At 44.8% G+C, this 26,520-nt stretch overlaps 1 protein-coding gene across 2 annotated transcripts in view; it reads left to right on the top strand.

Annotated features, from left to right (window-relative positions):
- MLLT1 (MLLT1 super elongation complex subunit) overlaps positions 1-25,435 on the top strand; it is a 208,678-nt gene extending 183,243 nt beyond the window's left edge. For both annotated transcript variants that reach the window (XM_069977920.1, XM_069977922.1), the window contains exon 12: positions 22,533-25,435. In XM_069977920.1, coding sequence (XP_069834021.1) covers positions 22,533-22,661 — 129 coding nt within the window. In that variant the 3' untranslated portion in view covers positions 22,662-25,435. The remainder of the gene's footprint in view (positions 1-22,532) is intronic.
- Positions 25,436-26,520: the final 1,085 nt, after the last annotated feature.

Below are 26,520 nucleotides of genomic sequence, written 5' to 3'. Positions count from 1 at the left end.
TTGCACAATATTCTTCCTCCCTTCTTCCTGTTGTTCCGACTGCTGCTGATAACATTAGCAGGAAGCTGCAGAGCATCACGCACATGAGGGGGGAGGATGTTTCTTAAGGTTGCGCTGGAACACACTGTGACTGCTCAGTGCTGTGTGAAGTAAGGGTATGTGCACACTGAGGATTTTAGACGGAACCTCCCACGCTTAATCCTCAGCTCGCGCCCGCTGCACTCCGTGCTTGCTGCCAAGGTTTTAGGGTATGTGCACAATGAGGATTTTAGACAGAACGTCCGGCGTGTAATCCTCAGCTCGCGCCCTGAAACCTCGGCAGCAATTAGCTTCAGCCAGGTTTACTTTTAGATGGTCCAAGCTGCTGCCAGCAAGCTCCTGCCACAATCAAAGGACATAACAGAAGCTGCAGGGGCTTTTGATGATGGGGGCCCCGGGTAATTGCCCTGTTTGCCCCACCCCCTAACGCCGGCCCTGACTTCCTGCACTTACTGACAGTAGCTCTTTGTGTACTCGCTGCGCTTACTGATAGCAGCTCCCTTTGTACTTACTGAAAGCAGCTCCTTGTGTACCCCATAGAGTTAGAGCAACTCTGTACCAACAATCTGAACCCCCCAAACCACTTGTACCTTCGGATAGCTGCTTTTAATCCAAGATCCGTCCTGCAGGCCGTTTGGCAGGTGATGCAGTTATTGTCCAAAAAATAACTTATAAACTTACAACCCCATGCCCTACGGGAGTATCTGTGCACTAACTTTGCACCACCCCTCCGTCCCTTCTCCCCGCCCTCTTCATTAGGAATGCCACTGGAACATTTTCTCCATGCTGAAAATTTGCTCAGGTGTCTAAACGATCAAGCCCATGTGCCTGGCTGCCACAGGTGGGGAATAGGAGGCAATCTGCCTGGAGCATTCCTAATGAGGAGGAGGGACAGAGAGGTTGTGCCAGCCTAATGCATACACAAACTAAGCCACTCCCGTAGGGCACGGGCTGCCAGTTTAAAAGTTGTTTTTTAGCACAAATACTGCATCACCTGCCAAACTGCAGGACAGATCTTGGATTAAAAGCAGCTATCTGAAGGTACAAGCGGTTTGGGGGGTCAGATTGTGGGTACAGACTCGCTTTAAAATCAAATTCCCATCCTACAGGCTGTGCTGTTGTGGTCCTTGATGATTCTGTCCATAAGATGTAACCATGTCCTGCTCTTTGTGTCCTCCATAGGAAAATACAGGCTTAGTGGTGGACACTGGGGGCCAGGGCATGGTCACATCTTATGGACAGAATCTTCACAGAGCAGGACAACACAGCCTGGAGGAGGGGCACCTGATTTTAGCTCTATGAGGTACACAGGGAGCTGCTGTCAGTAAGTGCAGTGAGTACACATGGAGCTGCTGTCGGGAAGTGCAGTGAGTACACAAAGCTGCTGTCAGGAAGTGCAGTAAGTACACTAATACTGTACACTGAATATTTTTACTGTAAAGTGGCCAACCCCTTTAAGCAGGCTTTAAGAGTCTTCTAGGCCTTGCAGTCCTCATGGCCACCAACAGGTCATGCTTTGAGGATTTCCTTATTAGTATTTCACAGGTGATACAATTATACTCGGTGTATCAGATATTATCACAGGTGTTCTTTGTATGGATATCCTCAAAACATGACCTGTTGGTGAGCTATGTGGACTTGAATAGAGATGCACTGTTCTTGGCAATGAAACGCTTTGTAGAAGTGTACAAAGTAGCTCTGCTACATGCAGAAAAAAAGCTTGCTTTCAAGTGTATTGACTTAATGGAAAACTACATTCAATAAGTGGCGCTAGAGGAGCAAGTTCTTTTCTTTTTGGAGGAAAGCTACTTTGCTGTGTAAAATCATTCCTCCCATACGGAATATATGCTAAAACATAACATTACTATGCCTGCCCGTCAGTTTTAGGCTGTTCTATTCCAGCCTTATCTGTTTTTGTTTTTTTTTTGCTAGAAAGATTATCTTGTTGAAGGTTATTAACCTCTTAAAGGAGTATTCCCCCCCAAGAGCAAAAAAAAAATGAAATGCCCCCAAACCTAGCTGTTCTTACTCGCCAAGTCCCTCTGAGTATTTTGAGCTGTCTCCCGTCTTTCTAGCTGCTGCCATTCATGAGAAAAAGTATTTCCAAAAGATGGTCTATTATCAAGATAGGAAACTACATTTCCCATCATGCAATGCTTATGCCTGATGATGATGAAGTAGCAGAGCTGACATGGTGATGATGGTAGCGTAGCAGAGCTGAGATGGTGATCATTGTAGCGTAGAAGAGCTGAGATGGTGTAGCCAGTAGCGGTCTTGGGCACCACGCATACCACGCAATTGCGTGGGGCCCCCGACATCCAGGGGGGCCCCGCTCTGGTGCCCAAGACCGCTGCGGCTAACTATGTGCGCTCGTAACGAGCGCACATAGTTACAGGCAGCAGCGGCACTGACAGGGCAGGAGCCATTGGCTCCCTCCCTGTCAGTTACTCTTGTGGCCGCAGGAAGTGTTTTCCCTGCGGTCACAAGAGGCCGCTCTGTGTCTCTGGTGCCGGCGCTCGAGGCCTCACTGGAGCGCCGGTGCCATGACAACGGGAGAGCGGCCTCTTGTGACCGCAGGGAAACATTTCCTGCGGCCACAAGAGGGAAGAGACGAGAAGAGGAGCCGCCGGACTCAGGTGAGTAAAAATGTTTTTTTTGCGTTTTTTTTGTGTGTTATATATTGGGGGCCTATATAAAACGGGAGGAGCGCACAGGGGGGCTATATAAACGGGGGGAGCGCACAGGGGGGCTATATAAACGGGGGGAGCGCACATGGGGGGCTATATAAACGGGGGGAGCGCACAGGGGGGGCTATATAAACGGGGGGAGCGCACAGGGGGGGCTATATAAACGGGGGGAGCGCACAGGGGGGCTATATAAACGGGGGGAGCGCACAGGGGGGCTATATAAACGGGGGGAACGCACAGGGGGGCTATATAAACGGGGGAGCGCACAGGGGGGCTATATAAACGGGGGGAGCGCACAGGGGGCTATATAAACGGGGGGAGCGCACAGGGGGGCTATATAAACGGGGGGAGCGCACAGGGGGGCTATATAAACGGGGGGAGCGCACAGGGGGGCTATATAAACGGGGGGAGCGCACAGGGGGGCTATATAAACGGGGGGAGCGCACAGGGGGGCTATATAAACGGGGGGAGCGCACAGGGGGGCTATATAAACGGGGGGAGCGCACAGGGGGGCTATATAAACGGGGGAGCACACAGGGGCTATATAAACGGGGGAGCGCACAGGGGGGCTATATAAACGGGGGGAGCGCACAGGGGGGCTATATAAACGGGGGGAGCGCACAGGGGGGCTATATAAACGGGGGGAGCGCACAGGGGGGCTATATAAACGGGGGGAGCACACAGGGGGGCTATATAAACGGGGGAGCGCACAGTGGAGGGCTATATAAACGGGGGAGCACACAGTGGAGGTCTATATAAACGGGGGAGCGCACAGTGGAGGTCTATATAAACGGGGGAGCGCACAGGGGGGGCTATATAAACAGGAGAGCACACAGGGGGGCTCTATATAAGTGGGGGAGCTCACAGGGGGGCTATATAAGGGGGAGCACACGGGGGCTATATACAAGTGGGGGAGCTCACAGGGAGGCTATATACAAGTGGGGGAGCACACAGGGGGTATATAAAACTGGGGGCAGCACAGGGGGTATATACAACTGGGGGCAGCACACGGGGGGTATATACAACTGGGGGGAGCACACGGGGTATATTCGACTGGGAGAAGCACACAGGGGGTCTATATAGTATACTGGGGGAGCACACAGGGGGGCTATGTATAACTGGGGGATCACACAGGTCTATATATGACTGCAGGAGCACACAGGGGGTCTATATACCACTGGGGACAGCACACAAGAGGTATATACTACTGGGGGCAGCACACAAGTGGTATTTACTACTGTCGGCAGCGCACAATGGGTCTATATAACTGGGGGCAGCACACAGCGGTCTTAATTACATTGGGACTGCACAGAAGTGCCTATATGCCTCACTACTATACTGGGGCACAGAACATACCTAATTATTAAGTGGGAGCACAGGGACACCTTTAATCTGTGGGGGGCACAGAGGGGCGTAACTACTATATAGACGTAGAGAGGACCTAACTAATGGATGTGTTGGAGCCTAAAATATTTCCCTGACAGATTCTGGAGGGAAGATTACCAGCCGGGAGAAGACTTCAAGGTGGCTCACGCTGGATGGAGAGAGAGAGAGAAAAAAAGTAAAAGACGCTGATCAGAGAAGACGCCTCCTGTAAGTCACTGGATGTAACTGCACTCTGTTATAGGGTCTGTAGTGATAGGGGTCATGGTGTGGCAGTATTATGTTATGGCATCATTGGTAATATCTTCCTGTTTTGTTCAGAGCAGTTTTGAGGTGATATGTAATCTCTGTATGGTGGTAGGAGGGTTATAAGAAGACTACTGGGGGGGGGCAGCGCATGTCGAGGAGGGGGGGCATGGGGGGCCCCAGACATGACTTTGCTTGGGGCCCCAGAAATGCCAAGACCGCCCCTGGGTGTAGCAGAGCTGAGATGGTGATGATGGCGAAGCAGAACTGAGATGATGATGGCATAGCAGAGGTGAGATGGTGAAATGGCGTAGCAGAGGTGAGATGGTGTAGCAGAGCTGAGATGGTGAAATGGTGTAGCAGAGCTGAGACTGAGATGGTGTAGCAGAGCTGAGATGGTGAAATGGTGTAGCAGAGCTGAGATGGTGAGATGGCGTAGCAGAGCTGAGATGGTGATGATGATGGCGTAGCAGAGCTGAGATGGTGAAATGGTGTAGCAGAGCTGAGATGGTGAAATGGTGTAGCAGAGCTGAGATGGTGAGATGGCGTAGCAGAGGTGAGATGGCGTAGCAGAGGTGAGATGGCGTAGCAGAGGTGAGATGGCGTAGCAGAGGTGAGATGGCGTAGCAGAGGTGAGATGGCGTAGCAGAGGTGAGATGGCGTAGCAGAGGTGAGATGGCGTAGCAGAGGTGAGATGGCGTAGCAGAGGTGAGATGGTAGTGATGGTGTAGCAGAGGTGAGATGGTAGTGATGGTGTAGCGGAGCTGAGATGGTAGTGATGGTGTAGCGGAGCTGAGATGGAAGTGATGGTGTAGCGGAGCTGAGATGGAAGTGATGGTGTAGCGGAGCTGAGATGGTAGTGATGGCGTAGCGGAGCTGAGATGGCGTAGCAGAGCTGAGATGGTGAGATGCGTAGCAGAACTTTGCACGGGTGAGCTGCGGGGGTGTTGGGGGGCCGCAGGTGATAATAGGGAGGGGGGGATTTCGGTATTGCCGCGGGTGAGCCCAACCATAAGGGGCGGGGGGGGGGGGGTTTGGCATGCCGCGGCACAAGTGACAGCCGCAGGTGACAGGATGGACTGAAAGATGCTACGATGGATCCCGGCGGGGGATTTCAGTGTGCCGGGCGAGCAGGGGGGGGGGGGCAGTCCCGCCGGCAAGCGAGTGAGCCTCGGGTGACAGTATACATGCCGTAGGTGGAGGGGGGAGATGGAGTCACCCGCGGAAGAGCCACAGTCAGCGTCACAGTCAGGGGGGCACAGAGTGCTCTCGTGCTGGGGCGGTACACGATATGGGTGACGGGGGTGGCTGCTGTTAGAGAGGGAGACAGTGACAGCTGCACTGATCACTGTCTCCCTCTCTAACCGCGGCCACCGCCAGCAGTGTCCTCCCTCACTTCAGATTGGCAGGGTTAGAAGCGCTAACCCGGCCCATTGAAGAGAAGAAGGACACGTGATGCCGTCTCGGAGGGTGTGGGCCAGGAGCAGGGAGCGTTTCGGGTTGGACTGGGATCTGATGATTCTATGCATTCCATGGGGGAGAAGGTACCTAAATAACAGCAAAACTGTCCAGAATCCATAAAAACTTTATATTGGAAAGATGGAAAGCTACGGGTGGGCAACGTATTAGTGCAAAAATAATTTTGGGAATGAATTTTAAGGATGCATGACGTACCGGTACCGGATCGCCGTGCCTGCTAATACAGTAATCAGATGCAGCTGTCAAAGATGACAGCTGCATCCGATTACCAGATGCAGCACTTCCCTTGTCTCCGATCTTTACCGGCCGGATGACGGCTCCAAAATGGCGCTGATCCCTGCTCGGCACTGGGATCCGGGCTGCAGCAGCCGAAAGCATCCAAGTGCCGATCTCCTTGATCTTTGCTGTATAAGTATACAGCAAAGATCTTAATGAGAGATCAGTATACTTATGCTAGAAGTCCCCCAGGGTACGGTAAACGGCGTAAGTGGCAAAAAATCCCAAAGTGCAAAATTGCGCATTTTTGGTCGAATCAAATGCAGAAAAATTTTTATAAAAAGCGATCAAAAAGTCGTATATGTGCAATCAAGGTACCGATAGAAAGTAAACATCATGGCGCAAAAAATGACCCCTCACACAGCCCCATAGACCAAAGGATAAAAGTATTATAGGCATGGGAATGGAGCGACTTTAAGGAACATATATTTATTAACAATGGTTTGAATTTTTTACAAGCCATCAAGATAAAAGAAAAGTTATACATGTTATATATCTTTGTAATCGTAACGACTTGAGGAACATACATAACAAGTCAGTTTTACCCCAGGGCGAATGGCGTAAAAACAAAAAAAAACCTAAATAAAAAAAGTGTGGTTTTTTTTTTTGTTGTTCAATTTCACCACACATTGAATTTTTTTGCTGGTTTCGCAGTGTACTTTATGCAAAAATTCAGCTTGTCATTGCAAAGTACAATTAGTTACTCCAAAAATAAGGGCTCATGTGGGTCTCTAGGTGGAAAAAATGCAAGTGCTATGGCCTTTTAAGCACAAGGAGGAAAAAACGAAAACGCAAAAACGAAAATTGGCTCTGTCCTTAAGAGGACAACTCCGACCAAAAGTATTTTTTAATATGTTATTACTTATGGAAAGTTAGACAAATTCCTAATGTACATTAATTATGGGAAATACACATATAGGGCTATTTCCCTTAATGTAGTAGATCATGGAGACTTCAAATTCTCTCAAAAACCGTGACATCACGAATCAAGTGTAATAGGCGCAGTATATGTAAAAGCCTATGGACTGTATTGAAGTATATGGAGTATGTAATGTAATGTAAAAACTACACTTTTATTAATGGACTATGTGTATTGAATAATTTGGGGAGCAAGGACTTGCTCCCCAAATGGAGGGCACCGAGCAGGGAGGGGGGAGGTGCCGGTGCATCTAAATACCTCCTGCCTCCCTCCCTGCTCAGTGCTGTGGGACAGATGGACACTACTACTCCTCCCATCATCTGCTCATAGTATGAGCAGATGATGGGAGGAGTAGTACTAGGGAGATCCCCAGCACCAAGCCCCCCCCCCCCAGCCGACAAGTGTCCTTGTTCCCCAAATTATTTCATACACATAGTCCATTAATAAAGTGTAGTTTTTACATTACATTACATACTCCATATACTTCAATACAGTCCATAGGCTTTTACATATACTGTGCCCCCTGCTGGACACTCCATTGGAATTACACCTGATTCGTGACTTCACAGTTTTTGAGAGAATTTCCATAATCTACTAAATTAAGGGAAATAGCTCTATATGTGCATTTCCCGTAATTATTGTATATTAGACAAATTCCTAACTTTCCATAAGTAATAACATATTAAAAAATACTTTTGGCCAATCTTCAACTTTAACCTTGTTCAGATAAATAAAAGTAAAATACTTATTTTTTTTTTGTTCTTGGTGCTATCAAGCTAGGGCCCTATTACATAAAGCTATAATTGCTCCGTGTGGTGATGCGTTTACACAGAAAGATTTATCTGACAGATTTTGGAAGCCAAAGCCAGGAATGGATTTCAAAAGAGGATAGATCCCAGTCTTTTCTTTATAACCTGATCCCTGTTTATAGTTTGTTCCTGGTTTTGGCTTCAAAGATCTGTCAGATAAATCTGTCTATGTAAACACGCCATAATAGAGAGAACTTTCAGCCAATGAAACGATCATTGGCTGATCGTTCTTTAGGTCCAGACATGTCACTTCTTTCGGCGGATAGTGGAATACGCTAGCCCATAGAATGGTGTCTATGGAGCCGGCGGAAAGGCGCGTGGACAGACAGCGGAATTCCGCGGACATTATCCGTGAGAATTCCTCAGTATGAACCCACCCTTACAGTGTGTACAGCGATTTTACATTGCTTTGCTTTGGAGAGTGGGAGGATTCATTTTTGGTCCTCTCAAAGAAAAAAAATGACAGAGTACTAGTTGATGTCTCAACAAACACAACAAAGAAAGAGGGAAAAACTCATGGTTTTTATGTGGAACTGGTCCCCAGCATGGTACACCCTCTCATGCGTTGTCCAGATCCTGCCTTCTCTCTCCTTCCTTGTTCCTTGTAATGATTTGGTCTATGTATCAATTTGGGGTCTGGAGATAAAAGGGAGAAAGACCCTCACTATAGTGTAGTTTATTATGGGCTGCTTCCCACACCACTTATGCCTTCGTAGAACTTCATATCACCCAGTTAGGGCACCATACATCATGGTTGCTGCATTACCAAAGTCCACATCTAGCCAGCAGTAAATAAGCTGAGAAGCAAGTAGAAAAAAGGATGGGAATAAACCATCTAGCTCCTTTGGGCCCTAGAGAGTAGCAAGACAAAATCTGTGTGGCTTCCCTAGCCAATAGAATGTAGGAAATATACTGAAAGGCAAAAGTAATGAGATGGTGCAGTTGCATAATAGGTACAAAAATGTCAGGCGGTATTGGAAAAGTTGAGTTGTTATTGAGTAGATAACAGAGCTGATATTGAATAAAATTAGGTTTAACATGCCTTTTAGTCTAAACTTTTCTTATTTCTATGTCCAATTTATTTTAAATCTATTTTTAATTTTGGCTCAGAAACTGCAGAGGTGGTTTTCCAAAACAGCTGCAGAATACAAATAGAAAACACTAATGCTCTAATTTATCACAACTTTAATAAATTTTATTGTTTAAAAACATATTAATATGACAATTTATGAAACAGTGAACCAGGGCTGAAAAGAATGTTTAAAAACAGCGAACATACAAGAGGGGGATTGTGCGTCGGGGTGCGGGCAGCCAGTGGACGATTCTGTCATTCACCACTTAGGTAATATTACTTACTTTTACAGCATATACTTATGGTTCTCTTTTCAGGGATCTCTGTGTGCACTGTTAGGGTTCATATACATTACTTATACCACTTTGCTTTCTTTTAATTTATGATTTAGTTTTTGTTCCTACTTTGGTCACACTTGTTAACTTTGTCCATCTGCTGCATCCCTGTATGTTCGCTGTTTTTAAACATTCTTTTCAGCCCTGGTTTATTGTTTCATGAATCATGAATTGTCATAATAATATGTTTTTAACAATAAAATTTATTAATGTTGTGATAAATTAGAGGTTCAGTGTTTTCTATTGGTATTTAGTTGGTAACTAGAACCCAAGTATTTTTCACTGTAACACTAACTCCCCATACATAATAAGATATACTGTATTTTCCGCCGTATACGCTGACTGGGCGTATTGGACGACCCCCAACTTTTCCAGTTAAAATAGAGAGTTTGGGATATACTCGTCGTATAAGACTACCCCTCTTCCAACGCACACCAAACTAATTAAATTAATAAAATTAATAAAAAGAAACATTAGACAGCAGGGACATCTAACAGGCAGAGAAGGAGTTTAAGTAATACCGCTAGGACACAAGGGTGGCCAGGCGGGTGAAAGAGGTGTGTTTTTCTGGGCACAGCACCACTCTATCGAATCTCTTTTTTTCCATACCCCGTACGCCTGCAAATTGCCCTGCCCTTCAAACGGCTGCCGCACACAGTGGGGATGCCGCTGTTTTTGATCTCTCCTCACTGAATGTGGTGACCGCAGATTCTCCAGCCCAGTTCCAGAGTTCTTCAGCACCCGCCCTATAAGACGACCCCCGGCTTATAAGACAACCCCTTACTTTAGTGAAGATTTTCCTGGATTAAAAAGTAGTCTTATATGCAGGAAAATACTGTACATATTATCCTGCATGGTGGAGATCTGCAAACTTTGCATGTGTGTATGTTAATATAATATATGGTTTGTTTATATATCCAGAATGACGGGAAAAAAAATCAATTATCACTGTAATAAACTAGATTTGCATTTCCAGGGAAATACATAGTGCTTGAAAAGAGCGCCCTTTTACCAGTGACTTCTAGAGCGCCCCTTTACCAGTGACTTCCCTTTAAGAGAAACCCTTTAAAAGCGACTTGGGTCCTGTCCCTTTAAAAGCGACTTGGGTCCCGTGCCTTTAAGAGCGACTTGGGTCCCGTCCCTTTAAGAGCAATTTGGGTCCCGTCCCTTTAAGAGCGACTTGGGTCCCATCCCTTTAAGAGCGACTTGGGTCCCGTCCCTTTAAGAGCGACTTGGGTCCCGTCCCTTTAAGAGCGACCTGGGTCCCTTACCTTTTAAGAGCGACCTGGGTCCCTTTAAAAGCGACTTGGGTCCCTTTAACAGCGACATGGGTCCCGTCCCTTTAAGAGCGAAGTTGGTTCCTTTTAAGAGCAACTTGGATTCCTTTAAGAGCGACCTGGGTCCCGCTCGTAGAGGGACCCGGGTCCGCTCGTAGAGGGACCCAAGTCGCTTTAGCGACTTGGGTCCCGTCCCTTTAAGAGAAACATGGGTCCCGTCCCTTTAAGAGAAACATGGGTCCCGTCCCTTTAAGAGAAACATGGGTCCCGTCCCTTTAAGAGAAACATGGGTCCCGTCCCTTTAAGAGAGACATGGGTCCCGTCCCTTTAAGAGAGACATGGGTCCCGTCCCTTTAAGAGCGACTTGGGTCCCGTCCCTTTAAGAGCGACTTGGGTACTTATAATGGTAAAGATCATTGCTCGGTTACCATGAGAATCTTACTTATGTCAGGGAGACAAAATCGTTAAGGACCTTCCATATATTACATCTTCTATTGGCCAATAGTGGACATGTGACTGTGGATGTTGTGATACATTGCCTGGCGAGACCTTAGAGTTTCTATTGGCTGCTATATTTCAGCTATTTGCATATGTGCTGTGATTGGCTGTCACCGGATAGAGTGTGGCCATTATTTCCAATGGGCCATTATTTTCTATGGGAAATTAGAGGTCTTTAAACGTAAATTTCTTAAAAATGACAAATCCGATCGAAACGAAAAATAGATAGCACACCTTACACCCCCGAGGGCTTCGAAACGCAGTTTTAACGGAGTCTGTGCCCAAAGCGATTCGGGCTGTATTACGTGCAGAAAAATGGCTGGAAGAAGAAGAATACGGATTACAATATAGTGCTTTTGAAGCACCATAATTACACTCTAATTGTACAAAAAAATAGGATTAAATGGGCCATACCAGTGCAAGTATACCAGAAGATTTGTCCCTAAAGCTACTGATGCTTGGTTAACATAGAGACATGGTCTGGATTTCTTGGTAGAGAGTGAAGTGGGGATTGAATCAGGATCCAGGAGTCTATAATACCCCTAATAAAACCCCTACAACTTGCTTAAAGGGGTTGCCCACTTTATAGTAAAATTGTTCAGTGTACTCACTATATATACTGACAGCAGATCCTGCCCCCAGTGTCCACCGTTGAAACGGTATATGCCTATGGAGGACACTGGGGGGCAGGGCATGGTCACATGTTTCTCCATGTCAGCCATCATGGACAGACTCACCACAGAGCAAGACAGCACAGCCTGGAGGAGGGGATTTTAGTTATTTGAGGTACACAGGGAGCTGCTGTCAGTATATACAGTGAGTACAGTTACTAACACTGCACACTGAACAATTTTACTATAAAGTGGCCAACCCTTTGCCGCAATATGACGTTCCTGGAAGATCATGTAATGCAGGTAGTTCCAGCAAAATGATGTTCCGGGAACGTCATCCTTTCCCTGCATCCCCCGCTGTCCTTAGCGGCGATCTGGCAGCTGTGAGACAGCCTTCTCCCGCTGCCACTGCCCGGAGGGCAGTTACAGTGGGGAAAAAAAGTATTTAGTCAGTCACCAATAGTGCAAGTTCTCCCACTTAAAAAGATGAGAGGCGTCTGTAATTTACATCATAGGTAGACCTCAACTATGAGAGACAAAATGAGAAAACAAATCACGAAAATCACATTGCCTGATTTTGTAAGAATTTATTTGCAAATTTTGGTGGAAAATAAGTATTTGGTCAGTAACAAAATTTCATCTCAATACTTTGTCATTGCCAACAAAGGATATATAACAGAGGTCAAACGTTTTCTGTAATTCTTCACAAGGTTGGCACACACTGTTGTTGGTATGTTGGCCCATTCCTCCATGCAGATCTCCTCTAGAGCAGTGGTGTTTTGGGGCTGTCACTTGGCAACATGGACTTTCAACTCCCTCCAAAGGTTTTCTATAGGGTTGAGATCTGGAGACTGGCTAGGCCACTCCAGGACCTTGAAATGCTTCTTACGAAACCACTCCTTCGTTGCACTGGTGGTGTGCTTTGGATCATTGTCATGTTGAAAGACCTAGCCACATTTCATCTTCAATGCCCTTGCTGATGGAAGGAGGTTTGCGCTCAAAATCTCACAATACATGGCCCCATTCATTCTTTCATGTACCCGGATCAGTCGTCCTGGCCCCTTTGCAGAGAAACAGCCCCAAAGCATGATGTTTCCACCCCCATGCTTTACAGTAGGTATGGTGTTTGATGGATGCAACTCAGTATTCTTTTTTCCTCCAAACACGACAAGTTGTGTTTCTACCAAACAGTTCCACTTTGGTTTCATCAGACCATAGGACATTCTCCCAATACTCTTCTGGATCATCCAAATGCTCTCTAGCAAACTTCAGACGGGCCCGGACATGTACTGGCTTAAGCAGTGGGACACGTCTGGCACTGCAGGATCTGAGTCCCTGGCGGCGGAGTGTGTTACTGATGGTAGGCTTTGTTACATTGGTCCCAGCTCTCTGCAGTTCATTCACTAGGTCCACCCGCGTGGTTCTGGGATTTTTGCTCACCATTCTTGTGATCATTTTGACCCCACGGGGTGAGATTTTGCGTAGACCCCCAGATCGAGGGAGATTATCAGTGGTCTTGTATGTCTTTCATTTTCTAATTATTGCTCCCACAGTTGATTTCTTCACTCCAAGCTGGTTGCCTATTGCAGATTCAGTCTTCCCAGCCTGGTGCAGGGCTACAATTTTGTTTCTGGTGTCCTTTGACAGCTCTTTGGTCTTCACCATAGTGGAGTTTGGAGTCTGACTGTTTGAGGGTGTGCACAGGTGTCTTTTTATACTGATAACAAGTATAAACAGGTGCCATTACTACAGGTAATGAGTGGAGGAAAGAGAAGACTCTTTAAGTAGAAGTTACAGTGAGAGCCAGAAATCTTGATTGTTTGTAGGTGACCAAATACTTATTTTCCACCATAATTTGCAAATAAATTCTTACAAAATCAGACAATGTGATTTTCAGGATTTGTTTTCTCAGTTTGTCTCTCATAGTTGAGGTCTACCTATGATGTAAATTACAGAAGCCTCTCATCTTTTTAAGTGGGAGAACTTGCACTATTGGTGACTGACTAAATACTTTTTTTCTCCACTGCAACCCCATAGGTGCCGCGGTCCGTGGGACCGCAGCGTCTATGGGGAATCCGGAGATCCGCTCCCTCCGACCCACCCAGAGCCCATCCGTAATGACCCTGTCTATTAACCGTCACATTAATTATCCCACCAGATTAACGCAGCAACAAAAAAAAAATCAAAATTACATTTTTTTTTGTTAATCCCACCCCCTAAGAAATATACAAAAAAAGCTGCTATCAAAATGTCACATGCACCCAAAAGGTGTATCAGCTTATGCCGCAAAAAAAAGTCCTCACATAACTCCATTGGCGAAAAAATATTACTGCTCTTACAAAATGCAAGACACAAACAGTATTTAAAGTATAAATGCCAATAAACTATAACCAACGCTATATAAAATGGATATCACTGTAATCGGATTGACCTGACGAACAAAGACAACATGTCATATGTAACGTATAGTTAATGGCGTACAAAAAAAAAAAAAAAAAAAAGGTGAAAAACAGCTGCTAAATTGTGTAAATATTTTGGCACCGCAAGGCCTCTGTGACCTCTAGTATAATGGCTAAAATAAAAAACTGAAATAAAAAAAAGGCCCCAAAATTCATCATGTCTCTCATTGGAATAAGGGGAATCAATAGTGAGTGGTATTTAGTATTTGCTGTATTAGAGGAAAAAATGGATTAAAATAGAATATCTGCCAAAAAAAATTACATTTTAAAATTCCCCCTCCAACTTGCTTAAAGTTCTGCGAAACACCTAAAAGGTTAATAAACTTAGGAAACGTTACTTTGACTACTTTGAGGGGTTCAGTTTTTACAGTGGATGGATTTATGGGGATAACTTACAAGCCCCACAAATCCACTTAAGAACTGAACTGGTCCCTAATAAAATCAGAATACCACAAAAGTGGGGGCGGAGCCTAGCCGCGCATGGAGTAGGACGTGAGATCCTGAGCTCTCCAGTCAGCCGTCTTCCTACTAGCATCCATCGCTTTTCCTGACGCCCGAAATGGGTAAAGTTGGCAAGGACCCCTATAAACATGCACCCAAGACCACTAAGGTGCACAAAAATCAGCCGGACATGGACGCTTTCTTCAGTAAAAAGCCCGGAGCCTGCCCGGCCACTGCTTCCGAGATGGCGCCGGGAGACGGAGCCAATTCTAACTACGCCACAGACTCAGATGAGGACAGTGTGGCGTGCTCAGGCATCGGGGGAGATGAGGTGGACACCCGCCCGATCTCCAGATCCTTTCTAAAGCAACTTGTTGCCCCAATACTTAAAGAACTGTCCGATATCAAGACTGATATACACCACATCGGGGGGAGGGTAGAAGCCCTAGAGAACAAACAGTCGGATCTCCCATACCACAGTGAAGCAGTGGCCAAAGCACTCTCAGACCATAGCGCGCATATCAACATGGCACTACTGGCGGTGGAGGACCAGGAAAACAGAAGCAGAAGGAAGAATGTACGGATTCGGGGCATCCCTGAAAGCTGCCACCGAGACTCTGCATCAGGTATCCCTAGCTATATTCACTGACCTACTAGGGGAGGATAGAGCGGCTGCAATTAAGATCGAGCGAGTTCACCGGGCGCTCCGTGCTCGGCCACCTCCCGAGGGCCAGCCGAGAGACATCATATGTGGCCTGCTCCAGTATCCTGACGCGGCAGACATTTTGCAGGCAGCGAGACAGGCGGCCTCCCTGCTCTATGAGGGGCATACTTTCCAACTTTACCAAGACATAGCGCCAAGTACCTTGGCTAAACGGCGCCTGCTGAAACCACTGCTGGATGCACTAAGGGCTGACAGAACACCATTCCGGTGGCTGTACCCGTTTGGACTAGCAATTGTGAAAAATGGGAAACACATCGTGATACGCACCCCGGAAGACCTGGATTCCGCATGGGCTCTACTGGAGATGGCGCCCCTAGACATCCCGTCCTGGATGCCACTTGCTTCCATGAAGGAATTACCGCAGCTGCCCGCAGCCGAGAAATGGAACGTCAGACGCCGTACCAAGTCTCCGAAACAACATAAGGGGAAGCTGAGAAGCACAGAAGATGGCTGAATGTGAGACGATAACCGTAGACATTGCTTTTTCGCGGGCCTAGCCACGGCCGAGGCCACTGTGAGTGCTTAATGACGAACTGTATACTGAGATTTACATCTGTGCTCACTACCCGGTTTATATTCTTAGGGGCATTATGCCACCCCCCATTTCTTGGTTTTGCTGAATACAGGTTATTATTTTATCTATCAGGTAACTATTGTAGGAGACGGCTGACTTGCCGTATAGGTTGTTCACTGCTTTATTCCCTCCCTCCCCCCCCCCTTAATTACCTTATAACACCTCATATTACTGTTACTTATTACCTAAGGGACGCCCGCTGTAGGGCCTTAACAGCACTCTTATACACCAGGCAACTGTTAGCCTGGATTATGTTTGTATTTGTTTGTATGTTGGTTAATCTGTTGTGTTACACTGACCACTCACCCACATCGGTGTCTTTCTATGCTCCATGCCAGTGGGCCTCCTGGGGCTTATACTTAGCTTCTCGACCCCCCAAAACGCACCATTATGGGAGACACTAAAACACTCACTCCCACGGAGTTGAAGGTCTCCTCCTTTAATGTCCGAGGTATGAATATCCCTCAGAAGAGGTCGCATATCTTCTCAGAGTTTAGGCGGCTCAAAACTGACATCGCCTTCTGCCAGGAAACACATTTTAAAAGCACTAATATCCCTAACATGTGCCAAGGTTTTTATAATACTTGGTACCATAGCACACATTCCAAGGCAGCAAAAGGAGGGGTGAGCATTGGGATTAGTAAGCACCTGGCTTTCACTAAACTAGCGGAACTGAATGACGCAGATGGACGATATTTGTTCCTTAAAATAAAGGTAGCGGGGGAGACGCTCTCTCTGGCAAATCTATATGCGCCTAATACGCGCCAGATTGATTGGATCTGCCGGACCTTGGATCTCTTCCGCACCTTCGCTGAAGGTATCTCCATAGTAGGAGGTGACTTAAATGTCGCCATTGAACCAACACTTGACTCCTCTAAACCCACTACATCCCACACCTATAGAGCATTGAGTCACTTGAAGGGGAAATTGGCAGAACTGCAACTGACCGATATCTGGCGGGTGTTTCATCCCACCACAAAAGATTACACATTCTATTCTTGCCCCCACTCCTCCTATCACAGGTTAGACTATTTGCTGATCTCTAAAGATCATGCAAACCTAGTGACCGAAACTCATATCGGTAACATCACCGTTGCTGATCATGCCCCAGTGTCCTGCAAAATTACTATACGCTCACTCCCAAAAGGAGACTGGTCTTGGAAGTTGAATAACACTCTGCTAGGTAATTCAGCCTATATGACCCAATTAGAGACCAAGCTGCTTCAATACTTCTCCCTGAACTCCACCCCCGAGTCCTCAATGCCTATAGTGTGGGAGGCCCATAAGGCCGTTATACGGGGCGAACTGATCTCTATGGGGACGGCTCACAAACGCAAAATGTCAAAAAAACTGAATGATCTTTATGAAGAGATCACAAAATTAGAAAAAATCTAACAAATCGTTCATCCATAACATCACTTCTTCCTCGGGCAACCCCCTCACTAATACAGAAGACATTGCTAGGGAATTTAGTTCATTTTACAGGTCACTTTACAACCTACGCCCCCCTGACTCCTCTGCTCTGACTAACCAATCCCACTCAAATCTGATTAATGCCTTTTTGGAAACAATTACCCTACCCTCACTATCTAAAGACCAGTCCGATCAATTAGCATCCCCCGTCACAGAAGCCGAAGCGGCTCGTATACTCTCCTCTATACCCAATGGCAAGGCCCCTGGGCCTGACGGCCTGCCGATCATGTATTACAAGAAATTTAAAGATATTTTGCTGCCTCACTTCACCGACCTATGTAACGCACTCCTGATGGGGCAGGATCTTCCCCACCAAGCACTGGACGCCTATATCACTATACTACCCAAAGAGGGCAAACCCCCTGACCTTTGCGGCAGTTATCGGCCTATATCATTATTAAATGCCGACATTAAATGGTGGGCCAAGATCCTATCCCACAGGTCAACACATATCTACCTGGACTCGTGGGCCCTGAACAAGTAGGCTTTGTCCCCTCCCGTGAGGGTAAGCACAATACCGCACGAGTGATGGCTGCTATTGGCTATGCACGGGCCAACCGTATTCCTCTAGTCCTTCTCGGCACTGATGCCGAGAAGGCATTCGACAGAATCAATTGGGCATATATGACGGCCACCCTACAGAAATTTAATTTCCCCCCCCCCCCCCTTTATATCTGCTATACTATCTCTTTATTCCCCCCCCCCCCCCCACGCCCGGATTAGGGTAAATGGCACCCTATCCCCAACATTCACAATTAGTAATGGAACCCGCCAGGGCTGCCCCCTATCCCCCTCCTTATTCGTATTAACCCTGGAGACCTTACTGCAAAAAATTAGGCAAACCCCCCAGATAACCGGCCTCAGAGTTGGGGGGATTGAACACAAGTGTGCAGCTTTTGCAGATGACCTGCTCCTCTTCGCCACCAATCCTCTCCAGACCATGCCGAAGCTGGTCGACATCTTCCAAACTTTTGGGCAGATCTCCGACTTTAAAATTAACTTCTCTAAATCCGAGGCTATGAACGTAACTACGCCTGCTAATATTGTTGCGCACTTGAAGTCAATCCTGCCCTTCTCCTGGACCACAACTTCCCTAAAATACCTAGGCCTTAATATTACACCAGACCCATCTAACCTATTCACAGCGAACTATAACCCCCTATTAGCTAAAATTAGGCAGCTCTTGCACAACTTGAGGATCCCCTTTATTTCCTGGATGGGCCGCAAAAACTACTTGAAGACATATATATTACCCCGCTTTCTCTATCTCTTCCAATCCCTCCCTATTCCGGTACCCCGCACATATTTCATAACTGCCCAACGGGTGCTCTCTCAGTTCTTGTGGTCCAACAAGGCACCAAGACTGGCGCATAGACATCTGATCATTAAGCGCAAAGATGGGCCTTCCGGATCTGCAAACTTATTACAAGGCCTCTATCCTAACCAGATGGTGTGGATTGGTAAAATCCTATGGAGCCAACACATCTCTATGGACAAATATGGAATTGGCACTGCTGCCTCGCGCCAGCCTAGTTTGCCTGTGGAAACAAGGCCCAACCCCACCAGACCTCCTCCCACACCACCCCATCTTGCACGCCACGTTTAAAGTAGCACATGCAGTGTTTAAGAGCCTCTCGCCCTTGCCACTCCCATCCCCTGAGATGCCAATGAACCTAGTGCCAACATACATAACGGGAAATATAACACAGCAACCTCCACTATGGAACCACCTCCCTACTGATCCCATTAGGTCCTACCCAACCCAAGTATTCACTAACTTAGAATCCCTTATACCCCCCACTCTTGGTGAACGGATAGCCCACGCAGTAGCTTTAGCTGACCTCTCAGCCATTGGTAGACAATTTGCAACCCGTTACCTACCATGTCGCACCCAAAATTGGTTAGACATTCTCATCTCTCACCCCATACTCCCTAAAAAATTACTTTAAAAAATTTACTCCTCTTTGATTGGCCCCCCGACTACCACTAAACCTTCATATATCTTGGCCTGGGAGAGGGAGTTGGTACAATCCTTCACCCCGCAAATGTTAGCTGCTATGGCGACAAGCTCCCATGGATACTCCTGCTGCGTTAAAACTCAAGAGAGCTCTTACAAGCTCTACACTAGATGGTACAGGACCCCCTCCTTCCTCTTCCGGGCAGGCATCTCCTCCACCGATGTATGTTGGAGATGCCATCAGGGGGCAGGCACATACAAACATATATGGTGGGAGTGCCCACTCATCGCCCCCTATTGGGAGGGTATAGAGAACAAAATTGAGCAAGTGGTCAAGGTGAAAGTGGACTTATCAACCTCACTCATTCTGCTCTGGGAACCCACTCCCACCTTCTGCCCTAAGCACAATGACCTTATAACTCACCTACTGACGGCGGCCAAACTGTTGGTTCCGCTATATTGGAATTGCACGGAGGCACCTCCCATAGCAGAATGGGTGAATAGATGTGACCAGCTAGCTAGACTGGAAGAACTAAGAGGGTGGGAAAGGGGTACTAGAGAAGCTTATCTGAAGACATGGAACCCCTGGCTGCTCTATCGCAAGCTCCTCTGATATCTGGAAGATGCCTTCAGATCTCCCCTTATCTTCTTGATAGAGGGACTTCTTATGTACCAGCCTCTTAACGCGTGAGGGGCTGATGTCATTAGCAAATTAGTAGAACCCCCCCACAAGAGACCTTCTACTGTACTGTACTGAACTGTAATAAGTGAGAAATGAATCCTGCCATGTGATACGACCAGCGAATAATGGTCAGTGTATATTGTTACTGTTACTGTTCTGGTTTGTTATCCCCCCCCCCTCCCCACTTCCCCCTAGCCCCCTCTACCCAGGGGAGTTATCACTCTCTCTGCATTATTACAAGCTGCGTTAATTGTACCCTATATGCATAAACACATGCTTTATGTTTTTGCTGTTGTATGTTGATCAATGCACTTGTACCTATATCACTTTCCGCTCTGTACTGGATAGTTGTACCCTGTATTTCTCTGATAAAACAATAAAACCTGATTTGAGAAAAAAAAAAAAAAAAGAATACCACAAAAGTTAAGGGGGATATGTCGCGAAAAAACATTCTCAGTATAACCGCGATAGTTAAAAGCATCGCAGATTTATCACTACATAAGAGGCAAGGGGTTAAAGAAGAGCTGTCACAATTTTTTTTTTCCATAAATCAATAGGGATTAGGATTGCAAGTAACTTTGTAATAAACATGCTTCATTTTTTTACGTTTTCTATGTTAAAATCAACCTTAAAATGAGACCCCCAGGTGTATCCCTTTTTTGTCAATCTGCAGTCAATTTCTTTTCTCTTTAAAAAAAAAAAAAAAAAAAGAGAGACACATAAACAGGAAGTGACCTCATTACCTAGAAATGATATGAGTATCTGTGTGGCATGTGTGTTGCTATCATGGTGGCTCATTGGTTAGCACTCTAGCCTGGGTCCTGGGTTAACATCCCAGATTTGTGAGAACGTTGATAAGAATCTCAATAACAAAATCAAGAAATTAAGTAAAGAAATGGGGTTATAGGATTCAGGTAGACTGGGTTTTTTTTCCCTGATTTTCATAGAATTAAAATGAAAACTTCACACATCATACATACATAATGTTTTTTCTCTCTAGGAAGTCCTTTGGCCTGGAAGACCCTGTTAATGATTAGTACAAGCTTCAGGCCGAAACCCAGCCCCACCCCTGGCACGTCAATGCTTTGGGACCTGTACACTAAGGGGGCCCAGCCAACACTTGACAGCAGGATATGCTTTGTGTCCATCGCTGTTACCTCATGCCCAGTGAGCACGGATGAAGGACAGGCTGCGTTTAGAGACTCTTCTTGGCAGGGGCTAAGGCTAGGGGTACCTGGGGACGCCAGGATCTAGAGCTGTTCTTGTAAAGGTCTTGTACAAGAGTAGCAAACTCACCAGTAATGTAAAGTATAGTATTTTTGTCTCCTGCTCCACTACTGGCTGCAACATTCGGGGGGGGGGGGCAACCTCTACTGCAGCAACTGGAACCTGCAACTACACTGCTTAACCCAATGTCTCTTGGGTAACCTGTTGTATGTAACATGTAATAATATGCACTACTGCACCCAACATCTCCTGGGTAACCTCTTGTATGTAACATGTAATAATATACATATCACATAATCATTTTGGGATTATGTGAAAACAGAACTTCTATTAAAGAGTGACCAAAGTTATTCAATTTCGGTAACTCTTTTTAATAGAAATTCTGTTTTGATATTTATGAACCATGAAGCTCGGGATGAAAAGCACTGGATTAGTCAGTAATGGATTAGTCAGTAATGTAAATTGTAGTAGGATATATGATTATTATCATAATTTATAAAAATCTTTAACCACAATCACTTGTTAATAATAGTTCTGCTTTCATATGTATGAATCAGGATGAACAGTGCAGGTTTATCACAGGCCTAGAATCATTAAAGCGACTCTGTACCCACAATCTGACCCCCCCACCCCCCCCAAACCGCTTGTACCTTCAGATAGCTGCTCTTAATCGAAGATCTGTCCTGGGGTCCTTTCGGCAGGTGATGCAGTTATTGTCCTAAAAAACAACTTTTAAACTTGCAGCCCCGTGCCGAATGGCAGAGTCGCTTTATTACAGATTTTAGTAAAATATGCGATTATAATCCTCCATAGTTCTAGATGTGTAGTTCCAATTAATTCCTAATAGTATTTAAGCTGATACCCCAGTCTGTATTATGGTGCTGTCTGGCCAAAATTGGAATGTGACTTCTTACTTAGATAATTAAAACTATACTATAAATTACTATTTATTAATAGATAGTATTAATGGATTATTAATGGGTAGTATACAATAGTACAGTGCATAAGATGGTATTGGGTTGAGAAGAGAGTTAAGTATATTAGTCGTTCCTCGAAAACCATTCCAATTTCTCATGTGGCCCCTAAAATTAATTGCTCACCCTTGTCCTAGAGGAAACGATACATAGAAGCCTCTTTAATCCCAGTTTAAGTTACACTTCAAGTTAATAAAATTCCTATTTAAATAAATAAAAAAATTTCAACCATTACAATCTGCAGCCACAGCAACCTTCTACTTAGTGATCTTGTCAGCACATGTACAAATAAATCAAAGTTGATTATGCTTTTAACTTATCTCCCTTCTGGAGAACACACTTTTTTTTAAAGTTAACTTTTTTTTCTTTTCCTCATATGCTGTTCCCAAGATTGTCAACCTCATAGAAGAAACTGGGCACTTCAATGTGACAAATACAACTTTTGACTTTGATCTCTTCTCACTGGATGAAACAACTGTCCGTAAACTACAGAGTTATCTGGAAGCTGGAGCCACATGACCCTCAATTAACTGGTGAAGGAAAGCATTGGAGAGAAAGAGAGAGAAAAGTGCAACATACGGAATTTAATTCCCCAACAACACCCTCCTTCCTTGAACTTTTAATACTGTCACTGCAAGGCACCCTGACCAGCTGCTCTTAGAAAATAGGATCCTTTTAACCCATGTTGTTCCCATAAGAAGTTAATTGTTCCATATTTTAATCTGAGTGAATTCAGTATTTTATTCTCTGTTGGAGAGGAAGGGTGTGCAGAAAGTGAGTTTCTCTTAAAAATCAGATATGAATAATACTGCAGAATGGTGAAGCTGTAAATTACACAAATGTAGCACAGGCTTTTGTTCATATTTCCATACATGCATTACTGTTTCTAGGAATGTTCACTTTCTTTAGACCTTTAGCTTTCAAATGCCTGTGTCTGTATTTTGAGTGTGTAAAAGCATTTGTGCTAAATTTTCCTGAACTACTACTACAAAAAAAACATGGACTTATCTAGAAGTTGGGCAGTAGTAGTTCGGAGTCCATGTTGTCAATTTCTCTCTCTCTCTCATATCAAATTGTGTAAAATAGAAACTCGTGTGAACTGCATATAACAACCAGTCACAGCTTATCTTTGAGCTCTGGTAAAATAAAAGCTAATCTGTGATTGGTTGCTATGGTTAGTTTACACCAGTTTTTATTTGGCATACTTTGATAAATCTGGGACTTTGTGTTTAATTCCATGATCTTAAAGGAGATCATTGAGGAGATAATACTGTATTTATGTGTGATGAAAGACTGAGCACTGGCTTTACTCTGCTTCAGAAACATTATGAAACATTGAATCTGTAAGCTGTATATTATATATATTATATATATGTATGTATGTATTTTATGTATAAGAGGTCCTGGAAAGCCAGACTATTACTTTGTTTTTATGTTGACTGTTAAGGGTGGAACAAGGTTTTATTTTATTTTTTGTTATCTTGAATCATCTTTTATTTTATAATTTTTATTTTTTGAGTATGAAACAAAAAAAAAAACTTACCAATTACAACTTACCAGTATCAGAACGGGCTGTATGAGAAGATACATTTTGCAAATTATGCCAAGTACAGGTACAAGTGTTTCAGATAGGAAGCTGAGTATTTATATCAGACACTGCTGACAGTAGAAAACCTTAAAATAAGGCTTCTTATGTTTAAAAAAAAAAAAAAAACACCCTTTTTCAGTAGCATCATGGACAACCAACCCCAACTATTTACAGAATTGAAAACACTACTATAAAGGTTCACTGTGTTGACAGAAATCCTGCATTTCCTACTTGAGTTGAATTGTAACATAATGATAACTGGAGGTTTATAATATTTGTTTTACAGAATCACCCTGACCTGTACCAAATTTTATAGAAGGTATCCTTTCTTCATTTTTTTTTTTTTTTTTTTTACGTTTGAGATTGTTACACTTATTTTTCATATGGTACTCATTCTAGACCATCATCGCCCCCTTTTAGGACCAAACATAGCATTTGTTGATTATAAAGTGGTCAATCCCTTTTTCGGTTACTCTGTATTGTACTATCTGCCTCTGCAAATCATTTGTGTCATTAATAATGTTGTTGGATTAGTACTAGTACTCTTCCATGTTTTCCTTTTTCTGTAAGCAACACTACAAAAGTTCCGTTTCTTTTCATTGCTCTAGAATTGTCTACCCTTAGAAGATAGTACTGCATTTACATTCTTTGTATGTCCATTGTGTTTGTAAGGACAGATGTTAAGAGTTTGGGTCTTCCACATAGTATTTGATTCCCTCCATTTCATATCAGTATTTGTTATTCATTATAAATGAATTTCATTTAGTCATTGGCAGCATGGAATAAAACGTATCTCATCTTTAGGAAGGGGTTTTGTTAGCCTTAAAGGTATTAAATACTATTAAACAATAAGGGGAAAGGGAAATAACCATAGTGGTTAAGAAAAGGCTGTCCCATGAATGTTTTAAGACTGAACATATCTCTCTATAGTTTATATCTAGAGATAAGGTGGCATCATTTTCACATGAGATACTAGCAAATCTTGCATTTTAATGGTTACCAAGTTATAAACACATTTAGGGTACGTTCACACAGGACGACTCTCAGCGGAAATCTTGCTGCGAGTTTTGCAGCGAGATCCAATACGAGGTAAGGCCCTGGCAGGTCCCTGTGCATACATACTCGCAGCGGTCTGAAAGATAGGTATGTAATTCAGCCTCCCTCTTAACCCCTTCATCGGCTCCCACTGTGTGTATACATTACCTGTCTCCTTGCTTTACGGGGGTCCTGGCTTTCTGCTCTGCCGCCCAGCCAATCAGTGTGTTGCCCAGCCGCAGCCAGTGATTGGCTGGGCGGAAGAGCAGGAAGTCCATGTGCAGCAAGGAGAGAGGTCATGTATAAACACAGCGGGAGCCGATGAAGGGGTTAAGGGGGCGAGTATGTATGTATGCACAGGGACCCGCCAGGACCTTACCTCGTAGCGGATCTCGCTGCAAAACTCGCAGCAAGATTTCCGTTGCGAGTCGTCCTGTGTAAACGTACCCTTAAAGTGAGACTTAAAGCTCTATTTCAGACAGTTTTTTTTGTCCACAAAGTATTTATTATTGTATCAAGCGAAATGAAGGGGTTTAAAACCAAGCTCAGTGGTTTGGAACTGTATTGCTAAGCATAGATAATTCGGTCTTGTATTATTTTTATTTTAATATTGGAAATCTTGCAAGAGTTTTTATAGGAAAAAATAAAGTTGGAGAAAATCTGATGCTCATAGATTGTTTAGACTGTTTCTTCCATTTCCGTTACTGCAGTGCCAGGTAGTAGGCACATTCATCTTACACTTGGCAAATGCATGTAGTCAAGGCTGGCTCCAGGTTTTTGTGGGTCCTTGGACGACAGTGCTTGAGCGGGCCCCTCATCCATCCATCCATCCATCCACTCTGCACAATCACTTGAGAGACCACTAACATACACTGACATAAACTTACCCACATTACTGACTGACACACACATACACACACACAGAGGGATGAAGGACCTGATTGGCCTGGGCAGAGAGGTAGAAGACTAGCTCAGTTTTCTACCTCTCTGCCCGGCCAATCTTCACACTGTAGTATTGAGGACCTGCGGGTCATGTGATCAGGTCCTTCATCCCTCTCTCTGCAGAATGCTCACAGGCCCAGCTCTGTCTTCTGATGTTCAGCCCGCTCACCCTGCACTACAGTGAGCAGGCTAAACATCTAAACACTGACCCCACCTCCCTCTCTGGGACCCTGGAGGAGCTGGGGCCCCGGCACTTGCCCCAGGTAAGCCCTGTGCTGACGCTGGCCCTGCATGTAGTTTATAAGCAAACATTTATCACATTGCGTCTTAGAAATTTACTTAAAGCTACTACTTTTAACATTGCCATAGAATACATTACAAATAGAGATGAGCAAAACAAAATTGTACAGAGCACAACAAAGCTGCTTTGCTCATCTCCAACTACAAAGTTTTTAAAATTCATTGGTTCTATTGTTTTAGCATTCTTTTGTTGATTCTGTGTATTTTAATATTTTTTAATAGGTCAGGTCTGTAATATAATCGGGTCTGTAAGTGGAAGAGGACTGAAAAGCTATGAAATAGTACATGGTAGAATTAGAGTGGCCTATGTCAATCCATCTTTTGGATATAAGTGACCTTAGTATGTCAGTCATCCAAAGTAGGAGGAATTGAAGATTTCCACCGTTTAGGTATAACAGTCTTAGCTGCTTGCAAGAGCTGTTATGAGTGTGACTATCTATATTTAGGCTAGGCCATGGGGATCATAAAAAGCAAAGTGGATTCCGAGGTTCTGTCCCACCACAATGCCAGCAC

The sequence above is a fragment of the Dendropsophus ebraccatus genome, chromosome 7 (genome assembly GCF_027789765.1).
Source record: "Dendropsophus ebraccatus isolate aDenEbr1 chromosome 7, aDenEbr1.pat, whole genome shotgun sequence".
Classification (NCBI taxonomy): domain Eukaryota; kingdom Metazoa; phylum Chordata; class Amphibia; order Anura; family Hylidae; genus Dendropsophus; species Dendropsophus ebraccatus.
Note: the sequence above shows the minus strand (reverse complement) of the source record. Positions and strands in the feature narration are given on the sequence as shown.